This window comes from Cydia pomonella, chromosome 7, assembly GCF_033807575.1.
Source record: "Cydia pomonella isolate Wapato2018A chromosome 7, ilCydPomo1, whole genome shotgun sequence".
Taxonomy (NCBI): Eukaryota; Metazoa; Arthropoda; class Insecta; order Lepidoptera; family Tortricidae; genus Cydia; species Cydia pomonella.
In genome coordinates this window covers 4090422-4103722 of record NC_084709.1, presented here as the reverse complement: position 1 = coordinate 4103722, position 13301 = coordinate 4090422, and the positions used below count along the sequence as shown (strand labels likewise).

Here is a 13301-nt window from a genome sequence, read left to right as displayed (position 1 = left end):
GTTTCCGCTATAACAACAAATTCCAAAAAGTACAGAACCCTCGGTGGCCAACTCGCATTTGTAAGGTTTTTAATGATATAGGAGGAAAATAAGCAGACGAATCGCCTAATGGTATGCGATTACCGTCGCCCATAGACGCCTACAACACCAGAGGGTTTGTAAGCGCGTTGCCGGCACATAAGATGGGAGTACGCTATTTTCTTGAAGGCTTGAAGGTCGTATCGTTTTTGTCTTTATGTCCCGAAAAAAAATCGGTACTAGTCGGGGTTCGAACCTACAACATCTGGATAGAAAAACCGATTTTTTCAAATTGGAAAATAATTAATAAATATTATACGTTCCTTTCTTTAAAAAAAAGGGAATCAAATGAAAATATTTAAAAATTATTAAAAAATATATGTTTTTATTTTTTATCCAAATTAAAAGCGTTTTATTTATATTTACTAGTAAAATCTTAAGTTCGATGTTTATAAACAAATAGTCCTAGATTATTTTAGAATTAAATGTTTGTGACGTAAATAGAGGAACGCATAATTTGCGTTACAAATAAACATTATGAACAAGGTAGCGAACAAAAAAATAAAAAACCTATAAACAGTGGAAGAAAACGAAGATATTTTTAGATAAACCGTTCTAGAGTTGTCGTACTTATAACATATGTGTGTGACACAATTCAAGGACGTTAAGGGTTGTATACAATATATGTTTGCTTTATTTTTTATGTTTTATCTGCAATCTGCCATGATTTTTAGTTCCGTACCATTAGTGGTGGTTCCTTTAGAGGAAAAACCCTTATAGGATTACTTTTTTGTCCGTCCGTCTGTCTGTCTGTCAAGACCCTTTATTTCGGGAATACGTGAAGGTATCGAGTTGAAATTAAAACCATATATCAGGTCTATCTACAGTCCCTTGAAGCTGTGAAAATATTAAACTTCTAACTTAACGAAAAAATAAGATATGACCAATTATGCCGCAATAAACGTATATTTTGACACTCTTAAGGAAACATCATTTATACGGTACTTCCTGTTGACCTAGAACTATGAAATTTTGCAAGTAATATCGCCTTACACTACAATTACAGGGAAAAATCTGAATACAATAAATTTGTAAAAAAATAAATACAAAAAAGTTACATTTGTACGGAACCCTCGAGTGGGCGAGTCCGACTCTCACTTGACTGGTTTTTTACACTTGATGGGCCCATCGAATGATCAGCGCTAGCATTTTCTATTTTTATGAATCATCTAAACTAGTCGGCTGTGACACTGACTATAAAGCTGGAGGTCCCAGGGTCGAATCCTGGTCAGGGCATTTTATTTGTGTGTTTATCTCGAATATTTATTCCGAGTTATGAATGTTTTCTATGTATTTGAGGGCTACATGCACCATTTTCACCCTGTATATGTAAATGGTTAACTCCGAGTTAGCTGGCTAAACCTGGAACGCACGTATTTATTATTCTTACTATTTTATATGTTAAAGTTTACGAATAAAGTACTTCTTTTCATGTGTTAACCTTGTTTAATGCAATTTTTTGAAAATATTATACATTATTATAAAAAAAGTAAATACACAATCAAAAACTAAAAATAACTACGCAATGAAAAAAATATTCCATCCAGTTAGACCCGACCTCTCATCGACATCTAACTTTTCCAAGGCTATAGTTAGTTTTTTAGCACAAGAAAAAGGTAAACAATCTTGTAATGTTTTTTTTTTCTCAAGTTGCAATGAAATCGATACCTCCTAAGTATACTGAAGCAAGTGACATTTTTATGATTTACGTTTTTACATATAGGTACCAATATTTAAATTCCACTGAAATTTCATGCTGAATTTCGTATTCGTTTTGGAAATAAAGTGTCGTATATGGATGTAACTAACATGTACACGAACATCGTATATTGAGGCAAGTCCACACACACACACAAGGCACCACAGTACGCGGGACAGTTACCGCGAAGGAGGGTAAAAAATTAATTCATACTGATACAACGTACCAGGTTAACGACGTGGTAAAGAAACTGATAATAACAATTCTAATTACAGTCATTTGATTAATAATAAATGTTTTGATAATTGGTTAACATATAATTCTAATTTACGTAATTTACTTTCTATACATCTCGGGCGATATGCGAGTAGGTACGAGCGTGATGCATAGAAAGTAAGTTACCTTCTCGATAAATTTGAATTTTTGAATTTTGATGAGTAAAGACGATATGTTTGAGAAAACCACTACACCTACAAATCTCGGCGAGAAATGGGGTTGCCGGCCGCGTATTCCTATCCGGTCTATATCTATTTGGCCTGCAACCCTTCGTTTTCCGGCCTCTTTGGTAATGTACTATTATTGAAAAATGCTTTTTAAAAATCAATAACTATTACTTATGTAGGAAAAATAATTAAAATTTACGATCCAGTATATGATTTTTCAGGAAAACATCGTGAGGAAACCTGCATACATCTGCGAAGAAATTCAAAGGTGTATGTGAAGTCCCCAATCCGCATTGGGCTAGCGTGGGGACTATAGCCCGAGCCCTCTCGCACATGAGAGGAGGCCTGTGACCAGCATTATTATTATTATTATTTGTCTGTCTTACCATATCTCGGGACCATGGGGTCCCGGACCTTTGGGAGGCATGCGTGGGGCCGAAGCCAACAGCGCAGAGGCCCTTTAAGACAAATTAATCTAAAAGCAAGGGATACACGTGGCAGATACCATCCCCGAGCGCACAACATGATACATCCGGAGATGGTCCCCGCCAGGTGCAAAGACTATTGCAGTGCAGCACTTTTGTGCTGCGATGGGATCTAAGGTCATAAGGCTATTGATTTGAAAGTTGGATGGACTGGATAATGGGCTATGGGAGGAGACTAACGGACACCTGCCGTGACAATCAGTCTCGGAATTGTTTAAGACAGGTGGTGACTCGCCAACTCATTGAGTGGGCCCCACAACGGCCGCACGCACAGTGCGACAATAGGGCAACACTTTGGAGCGGCTGTGAGGTTGTCGAGAGGTGAGTCTGCGGCAGCCAGATCCCGGTAATCCGTTCAGCAGGCCGCCGGCGTTATGACATTTTACACTTCCAACCTGGAGCATAGGTCCCGCTCTTGCGACTCCACTCTGGCCGGCCGGTGAAGGCAAGCGCAGAGGCGAGGGCCAAATAAAAGGACCCTCTGGAATAGGGGTCCGCGGTGTCGCCACTCACCGTCAGCTCGCCACAATATTATTATATGATTTTTAATTGTTATTATTATTATTATTATTATTATTATATCTCCTTGGATTTCACGGGCCTATAAATCCCGGTCTTTTGATAGGCTTGCATGGGGATATAGATCCAACACGTAGAGGCCTCTTGGAGAGCTTTAATGTCATGTAGAACGCCTGCTGGAACCCGTTCACGGGCGCAACAATAGACACCAATGAACCGGTCGCAACAGGCATTGGGACTATTGTAGTAAAGTGAACAGTATAACGGTCTATGGATTGAAGTTTGGGAGGACAATGAGACTGGGTTATTGCAAAGACGTCCGGACACCTGCCATAACAATGTTTTCACTAGTTATCGAGGCAGGCGGTGACTCGCCGCCCACTAGATGGGCCCCTGAAAATGCCGTCCTGATTATATGATTTTTAATTGTTACATAGTTATATACCGTGACACTCTTTCAAATGTTTTTCAGTAAGACACGTCAAAATATCTTAGATTTTTTATAATTCTTAAAATAATAAACGAGCTATAGGATTGGTTAAGATGCAGTTGGTTCATTCAGCAGAGTTTTTGAAAAATCGTAGTGCTTTTTTCGATCATAATACGGTTGCCAATGCCATGAATAAAAAATATGATATTTCTCTAGTAACTTCATCGATTCTAAATCTAATTTTCTAAATTTCGCTCAATAGAAAACAACCTTCAAAATTTGTAATCATTTTGCACAAAAGCTAAAAATATGAAAATTGCTTCTAAAATGCGCAATTTTATTTTGTAATCGGATTCATCGATAACTTTTTTTGTTATAAATTATATCCGCAATATGGGGCACCTGGCTCACCCTTACGCTCAATAAGAGTGAGAAAGAAGAGAGAGTGAGAGATGGCTTTGTAACTATATACGGAGAACCTCCGTAGACCAGTAGGGCTGATGGTCGGCTCTTTATCATTTGTCACCATGTCTGTCACGTTCTAACAAGTATGTAAGAGCAACAGTGGCGGGCATAGTGACAAGTGACAAAAATGGAACCATGCTGCCACCGCTGGTGTACCAAAAGCTAGTAAGAAATTTTAAAGTAAAGAAATACCGAAAAATAATTATCTGTCGAAGGCGCTTTCTACATTTTCAAGGCCATATACTTAAATAATTGTATGATAGTAGGTAATAAAATATATAGCGAAATAATACGTGCGTAACGTGCGCAGAAACCTATGTAATTGTAATATATACATTACAGTTACATTACTGCTATGAAATAAAATTGAATGCAACTGTAAGTGCCGGTTGTATCAAATTGTTTGTCACTGTTACGTCACACGAACCCGCTGACAAAAAGCCGCTTCCAAACAAACCATACAATTCAATAATATTTAATGTCATTTACAACCTATTCTCGGGGCGTTATAGAAGCTGTCAGTTCTTTATTTACAAGACTTTGGTAACAGTATATTACTATAGAGGCCGGGAAATGAAGGGTTGCAGGCCAAGTAGATATCGACCGAACGCAGCGAGGCCGAATAGGGATACGCGGTCGGCAACCCCGTTTCTCGGCGAGATTTGTAAGGTGCTTTTCTCAAACTTGCAATGAAAAAAAAATGTAGTCAATTTGTTTTATTCGTAGGTTGACACAGCTAAAGGTATATTGTCTTGTTAGTGGCATAGCTGTGTAATAATAAACTCTTCTCATTGGCTGTTACCGTTTATGTTTTCCATCAATTATAACAGCAATTAAATATTCAACTATTCATACTAGTCGCCAGTTGACGCACGATGTAGGTATATATGTTCTAGAAAAAGCTGCAGTGAACATGAGTAAAGATCTATATTCTGATAAATAATTAAAGATATGATTTTGGATTTGTAAAATATGTATTACTTTTTTTGTTAGCCTAATTTAGTCCCATTGCTGAACAGGGGCCTCCCCTCGTTGCCTCCACTCGATTCTGTAGTTTCTATTTTCCCGCCGATCCAGATAAAATGCATCAAAATCGTCCCGCCAGCGCCATCTCTTAGCTTCCCTTACTGACCAAAAAACGCACTACAGACTAGCGAGTCACAAGAGACAGTAGGCAGCATTTTAAAATGAAAGGCTGGTTCGGACTTCATTTTGTTATATACATATAAAGCGTTACAAGCAACGTCAATCACAATGATCATAGCGTACATTATTATTAGTTATATTAATAGTACATTTTAATAATTAATTTGTATGAAAAATAGGAAGTCTAAAAACTTCCAATTGTTATACATTGTTAAACAAAAGCTTTAGCATTTGAGGAGTACGTTTATATTATTTACGTTTTAATTATTTGCTCGTGTTACAGGGCCCACATTGTATAACAGTACAGTTTACAGGAAAACCTGCCCATTCCCATTATCAAATTATATTACTGGCCTTGGTTGATAATAGCTGCATTGTTGTATCGTTAAGTTTAAAAGATCGCGTCTTGATTTGTAAGTAGTTTATATAACGACGCATATTATTACTTTTTTTGGATAAGTGCAGTCCTTGGCAGAAATTCGATAATTTTACTATTGATTTTGAAGAGTTTTTGACAGGCAGAACTAGATGGTGCTTTATGGTTATGTTGCCATATATTTCGTGGTAAATGAATTTGTCTAAAATTATCTTATGGCGAAATCACCAAAACTATAGGTATAAGCTACGGAACCGTCCGGAACGAGTCCACATCTAATTTTACCTAGTTGGCCGTTTCAACTTAAAAATTGTGCCATTTACTTTTTATTCGAAAAACCATCAACTTTAGTGTTTTTCCTAATCACGAGAATTATCAACTAAAAATAAAAATAAAAAGTGTCCCAAAAAACAGTTTTGTGACGCATTTTCACATACATTTTGTATGAACCGGCACAAAACGGACACCAAAAATTTTTATGAAAAACTGGGGATACTGACCTTTGTTTTAATTAATAGTCCTAGTGATTCTTAGTCGAAAAAACACAAAAATAGTTTTATTTTTCAAAATAACCATAAATAGTATCATTTTTTCTGACATCCCCTATTTACCCACCAGTAGAAATAAAAGCGAAGATACGTCTCGGACGTTTCGGTGGATATACATGTATATATTTATAGCTGTCTCGGCACCAACTACGAATTCGTAGCTTTTGATGTCGAGACACTTGGTCCGTGGGGCAAAGGTGCGCGTGGGCTCCACAGGGAGCTTGGAAAGCGATTGAGGGAGGCAACGGGAGACCCTCGCGCAGGCAGTTTTCTCGCGCAAAGGCTTGCCGAATGCTGCCTGCGTGATGGGCACCCTCCCAAGAGGCCAGGGTTTTTTTTTTAAACTACGTCGGTGGCAAACAGGCATACGGCCTGCCTGATGGTAAGCAGTATCCGTAGCCTATGTACGCCTGCAACTCCAGAGGAGTTACATGCGCGTTGCCGACCTTAACCCCCTCCCACCCTCGTTGAGCTCTGGCAACCTTACTCACCGCCAGGAACACAACACTATGAGTAGGGTCTAGCGTTATTTGGCTGCGATTTTCTGTAAGGTGGAGGTACTTCCCCAGTTGGGCTCTGCTCTAGATCTGGAATGACATCCGCTGTGCTGTGCCCTACCACACAGAGCGAGATGACATTCACAATGCCCATACCTCTCTTGTGGACGTAGTTTAAGGACATACCCGGGTCCAAAATAGGTCCAGGGTCTGTTTTAGGTATCTTTATTTTTTCTAGGTAGGTTTAATTTTAGTAGTTTTATTTTATAAGTAGTCGTAATTTAATTTTATTCAAAATGTATCCTTTTTTCATCATAAATAAAATATGATATTGTCTTTTTGTATGAATCTGCATAAGTGTACACGTGTGTGTGTAAATGTACAGTCGCCATCAGATATATCAATCAATAAAGAAGTCTCTGTTGTCAAGGCGTTAGAGTGCATGATTTTTTTTAAGATTCCGTAGTTAAAACTTTTTATCGGTCGATGCAGTGATGATATTAAAACTATGGTATGAGAATGAGAAGATGAGAAGATGAGAACGTATAATACTTAAGGTTCAGAAAACGGAGTTTTTAAAAGTCGTGGCGCATTTTTGGATCGCAATACGGCTGCCATACATTTAATTAGCAATCTTGAGGTAGGCCTCAATTTATATTTAAATAAATAAATAAATATTATAGGATATTATTACACAAATTGACTAAGTCCCACAGTAAGCTCAATAAGGCTTGTGTTGAGGGTACTTAGACAACGATATATATAATATATATAAACTTAAATACATAGAAAACACCCATGACTCAGGAACAAATATCCATGCTCATCACACGAATAAATGCCCTTACCAGGATTTGAACCCGGGACCACCGGCTTCGTAGGCAGGGTCACTACCCACTAGGCCAAACTGGTCGTGGATATTTAACTTATAAAATAGTGTTAGAGGAATTTCAAACTAATAAACTATAGGTAAAATGAGATTGAGAATTTAGTGTTATATTCCTTAAATAATCGTGGCCATCCATCACAGAAGGATCCTTATACTTCATGTGCAATAAGGACGTTTCTATCAGCATTTTTGTTGGAATTTCACATAAAACGGACCTTATTGCACTGGAAGCATACGGACCCTTCTGTGATGGAAAGATACCATTGATTATTTCGGTATAGGTGTCGGTATCGCTTTGTATGGGTGTAATACAGACAGAAGGATAGGAAACGATTAGATGCTTTTGAGATGTGGTTGTGGGGAAGAATGGAGAGAATAAGTTGGTCTGAGAAAAAAACGAACGAGGAAGTGCTGCGAATCGTTGGAGAGAGGAGAAACCTACTGAGGACCATAGAGAATAGACGAGGAAAAATGATAGGTCACTTGATAAGACACGACACTTTCTTCAAAACTATTTTGGAAGGCAAGATCGAAGGTAGAAGAGGAAGAGGAAAACCACGAGAAAGCTACACGCAGCAACTGAAAGGAAAAGCAAATATCGTGTCTTACAGGGAACTAAAGAACTTGGCCGAGGACCTCGAAAACTGGCGACTACCGCGAACCACGTTCAACGTGTTGCCTCTCTATCGCACTTGTAAATTAGTACGTAAGTGTGAAAGGGATGCAACACGTCGAACGTGGTTCGCGGTAGGCCCTCTGGCGTATATTCCACCGACAAGAGCCATGCTCTTAAATGATGATGATGTTGTCAGCAATAGATTTGAAGTCACGCACACAAATACAAAATCATGTAATGACAGTTAGATTTTGAAATTAGTGTTCTTTTTTCGTACCGATAGTTAAACAGTCACTGCAAGATAGATCAAAATAAATCTTCAAGGTTTTATTAGCTAATTAAGCTTAATATCGTGCGTTTAAATCGCGAAGCGGCGCGGTGGCCCACGGCATTTACGTTCGCAACGAGATCGTCCACGTACGACACTTCCATTAGGCATCAAAGGATTGATTCACCCGCGTCGCGCCGCGCCGCTTCGCGTTCGCGAGTTATTCGCTCACGCAAGCCTCTGCGTAAGTCTCATTCATTCATTCAATACTGTGTTTGCGATTAGTCCTCTGTATAGCTGTGTGGTGTAATCATTCACCTCAACTATCTTGCCGATACCTAAATAGTATCAAAAATAGTGGTGGTCCCTTTAAGGGCATATTCGATATCGTATCCTGATTAGAAAAAGTAGAAGAAAAATTTTACTAACACGATTTCATTTTTTCCATGGTGCAGGTTGTCTAAGTCGGCCAAACTTCCATACAAAGACCAAAAATTTTTCGCGTCAAAAATTGTTTTCTTTTATTTTTTTTCTAATCAGAACCCCTAGTGTAAATTTATTCGATAGCGTGACGTGACGTACCCGTTTGCGTTAAGTCTCATTTTGAATGGGATTTAGAAACTGAAAATCCTATACAAAATGAGATTTAACGTAAACGCGTACGTCACGTCACGCTATCGAATAAATTTACACTGGGGGTACTGAACACTATTTTTGTTACATTTTGTATACTAGCATTAACTCCTCCATACTCCATACACATAATAAAACAGGCAAGCAATTGAAGTCAATGCACTAGAGTAAAATAAAAAAGGTCTCATTCCTGCAGTAATCCAGTTTGAGTCCGGTAACACAACTGCCATTTTTATTACAATGAAAATTACATGTTTTCAACAAAATAATAGGTTAAATTATCGACCTTACTACTCAAAGCTTAAGGTTCAAACTTGTGCTTGGTACAAAATGTTTGCGACTGTAAAAAATCATTGCTATGAGTCCTTGTAATGTAAGTGTATGTATTTAGGTACAGTCGCCATCAGATATATGGGAGCGGCCGAGGCGCTCACAAATATCTGCACACGCCTGTGTCAAGGCATTAGATGCGTATTCAGATATTTGTGAGCACCTTGGCCGCTCCGATATATCTGATGACGACTGTACCTTTTACCATCTTTAGGTTGAGTTGTTTTTGTCCTTTTATTAGACCTTTTCTTTTCCAAAAAATCATTCAAAATGTTTATAGCAACACTTAAAGAAATTGTATGTTCAAGTGGACACTATTATAAAAAGCTAGTAATTAAAGAAAATACCGGATACTTTTTATTTATTTATTTATTTTTTTATTTTTTTATACTTAATTTTATACTTATACAACGTGCTCACGGAGAAAGATTTTAACCACACATTTCTGAGGCCAAAAGACGGTTATTGAATGTATATAAACAGTAAATGTTATGGGTAAAACTATCACTTAAAATGAATTGATTTTTTTTTCCGTAAAACCTAAGTTTTGCAGTGTTACTTATCAAAATGGTAATGAAATTATCTGTGTTGGACTGCTTTGATTTTAAGGCTAATTGATATGATTTTTGAACACCATGCTTCTCTTTGCGGCCTAGTAAATTAGACCGTTTTTGCGAATATTTGAAGTGCACTAGCGCCTTAAGAAACAAAAATATCAAAAAAGCAAAACAGTCCGACACAGATATTAATATTAATAATTTGTGTTGAAAAAATCATTGCTTTAGCTTCAAAACCCACGGAGGAAACAGTCAAGTACGTTTGTATGGAGAAATGACCACTCCTGTTGCCTCTTAAGGGCGGAGGTGTGTCAGATTTTACGCTCAATTAGGTATATTATAAGGTTGGTATTATTTCCTTTGTTTATATAAGTAACATTACGTGTCTATACATTAAAAAAGTTTGATTTATTGCTTTAGTAAATAGGTACTATACAAATAGAAATCGCATTTTGGTTGTGCACAAAAAAACTTTTTTTAAATGCATATCAATCTGTTTGCATTTAGCTCACATCAATTTATCTCCAGAATATTTCAGCAGTAGTATTTTATTGAAAACCAGAACATTAGTTATTCTATAATAAATGCGTAACTACCCTACCAAGATTTTCAACTACCCACGTTTTTTGCTAAAACATTTTTGTTTTCATTAATACCTAAAACCGGTTCAAGTGTAGCTTAATAATAAATAAAAATGTATTTACCATTCATTTTTGAAAATACGTCACAACCCACTCCAAAAAAATTCACTCACTCACACAACACAGTCACTGGCCGAAAACCCGAAAATCGAAAACAAACAAAACAATATTTAAAAAATTTCAGCCAGAAGCGAGCGATCAACGCACGGGATCCAATCAAAATGCAGCGACCTCGCTTACTGCCTCTTTTAATAAACTCACGCGCAGGGGATATTATTATCGCTTACATAGCACGAGTGAAGGCTAGGACGACCAGTGTATGTGCGCTCTGTGACTATGCATAGCTATTGTGATCTGAAGATCAAGTTAGAATGGTTATTACGAGAACTTATTTGATCGCCGCTTGCGCACCGATGGAAATATGTAATCAAGCGCCATTTGATCATAAGCTAAGTATGATCAAAGGAGTCCTATGAGAAATAGTTATTTACGATACACGTGCGAAAAATAGGAAATTCGTAACGAGTGACGATAAATTAAAACACGACCGAAAGGAGTGTTTTAAATCGACACGAGTTGCGAATTACCTATTCGCTCGTGTATCGTACAACGTTTTACAGTACAGCGAGCAAGCGAAAGATTCCAAAATTGAACCACGAGCGTAGCGAGTAATTTGGAAAGCGTAATCTTGAGCGTTGCGAGGGTTTCAAGATACGAGGGTTAAACAAATTTTGCCACCGAGTGAAAAACAAACGCAAATCAAAAAATACCAACTGTAAAATATGAAACCAAATTAATTAAATAATTATATTATTAAATATGTATCATCACATAACTATGTACATACCAAAGAGTATAGTAAGTACATAGGTATATACACACGTAACACCAAGGCCCCCCGTTGTCTATTCTCAGTACAAAATTTGATACTCAAGCCGTAGCAATTTAGGTGGTGGGCAAGCAGTGTATGCGTGTGTGTGGGTTTTTAGCCAACTAATAAAATATGTTTTCTGTAATAATTGAGTTATTATATATATCATAAAGTATTCATTATCCATTAGCATTACTATGATGTTAATTTTTAGTGCCGATATCGAAGCTTCAATTAATTGCCCACCACCAAAATGGCTACGGCTTGAGTATTGTACTGAACAGACAACGGGGGGCCTAATTGACCTATTTGTTTAAATACACTCAATAAATAAATAAAGAAAAAAAAACGGGGGGCCTACCGCAAAAACCGAACATCGCATATTGTGGGGATCTTTCTCTTATACTCTTACCAAGAAGTATATAGAATGACAGAGAAAAATGCCCACAATGACGAACTTCGATTTTCGTGGTTATAGCCCAGTGTCAAACCGTGATTTGTGACGTCATCAGAATCTTCAATGTCGTTTCGACTTGGGTCACGTGACGTGTGTTAAAAGATATTTTAAATTAAGATAGACTGTACGTCAAATGGCGGTGCATGAAAAGTTTTTTCACGCATGTAGTTTTTTTTTTATTCAGAGACAAACTAGAGTCGGGGGCCTATTTCCGTATCATTCGATACAAACTAACATGCGAGATATGTCAAAATTGTATGCAATTGATATTTCATTTCGAACAAAAAGGCATCTCGACTGATATTAGAATAGAGGTCAAGTCGATTTGCTTTTTGTTCAGAGATGTTCCAAATTTGAATGCATAACCAAATCGATTTTGATGTAGTTATGAAGCTATAACTACATTACCACAGATAAAAAAAAAGTTGTAACAAAACAATTTATCATAATGTTGGCTATTATTTACGGATTTTGAAGGCATCATAGAGGGATTATGATATGTGTGTAGATAAACTCATTTATGTTACTTGGTTTGTATGAATAAGTGACATAACTTTAAACAAAAAGCTATAACTACCTAGGGAGTTTCATAACCCATGACTCCCGCGGGAACAAAATAGGCATATGTCTTTCAGTACACCTGCATGAAATAAGGTATTTTTCGAGCAAGTGTGAGGAAAATCTTATGAAAAAAGACGTACAAAGCGCTGCGAAGTTACAGTTACTCCCTTGTAATGGACATAATACTTACTAGATAGTATACCTACAACACAAGCCTTATTGAGCTTACTGTGGGGCTTAGTCAATTTGTGTATTAATGTCCTATAATATTTATTTATTTATATATTTTTCTTACTTGACTAAAACAAATAGTCTTTCTTAAAAAACTGTTTAAGTAACATCAATTTCAAGGACATTGGGTGTTGACAGCCCCTTAAATCGCCTAAATAACACATAACGAAGGGTATTAAATATAAAATAACATAAGTAAAGTGGGCACCTTGGCCAAACACTTGAATCGAACTTAGAAGGGCCTGGTTGCAAAACTTAAGAGTAACCAAAACTCATGGTCAATTATTATTACATTATATGGTCAAGGTCAGATTAAACAACGGTACTCGTAAAGATTTATCATGTTCGTTGGCCACGGTTCTTCAAATTTTAGGGTTCCGTAGCTGGAGAATCCATAGTGTCAGCAGATTTTTTTTTATACCACGACGGTGGCAAACAAGCATACGCCTGATGGTAAGCAGTACCGCAGCCTATGGACGCCTGCAACTCCAGAGGTGTTACACCTCTCTTTACAAACCTGTTATTTATTTATCGTAATGCTTTATGACGTCACTGCTGCCG

The 13301-nt window shown here is 37.3% G+C and overlaps 1 protein-coding gene across 1 annotated transcript in view; it reads right to left on the bottom strand.

The window, feature by feature from the left end:
• Positions 1–10852, bottom strand: part of LOC133519605 (elongation of very long chain fatty acids protein AAEL008004-like) — a 51395-nt gene extending 40543 nt beyond the window's left edge. The window contains exon 1 of the mRNA XM_061853635.1: positions 10684–10852. Within this exon, the coding sequence (XP_061709619.1) occupies positions 10684–10690 (7 nt within the window). The 5' untranslated portion in view covers positions 10691–10852. The remainder of the gene's footprint in view (positions 1–10683) is intronic.
• Between the last annotated feature and the right edge of the window lie 2449 nt (positions 10853–13301).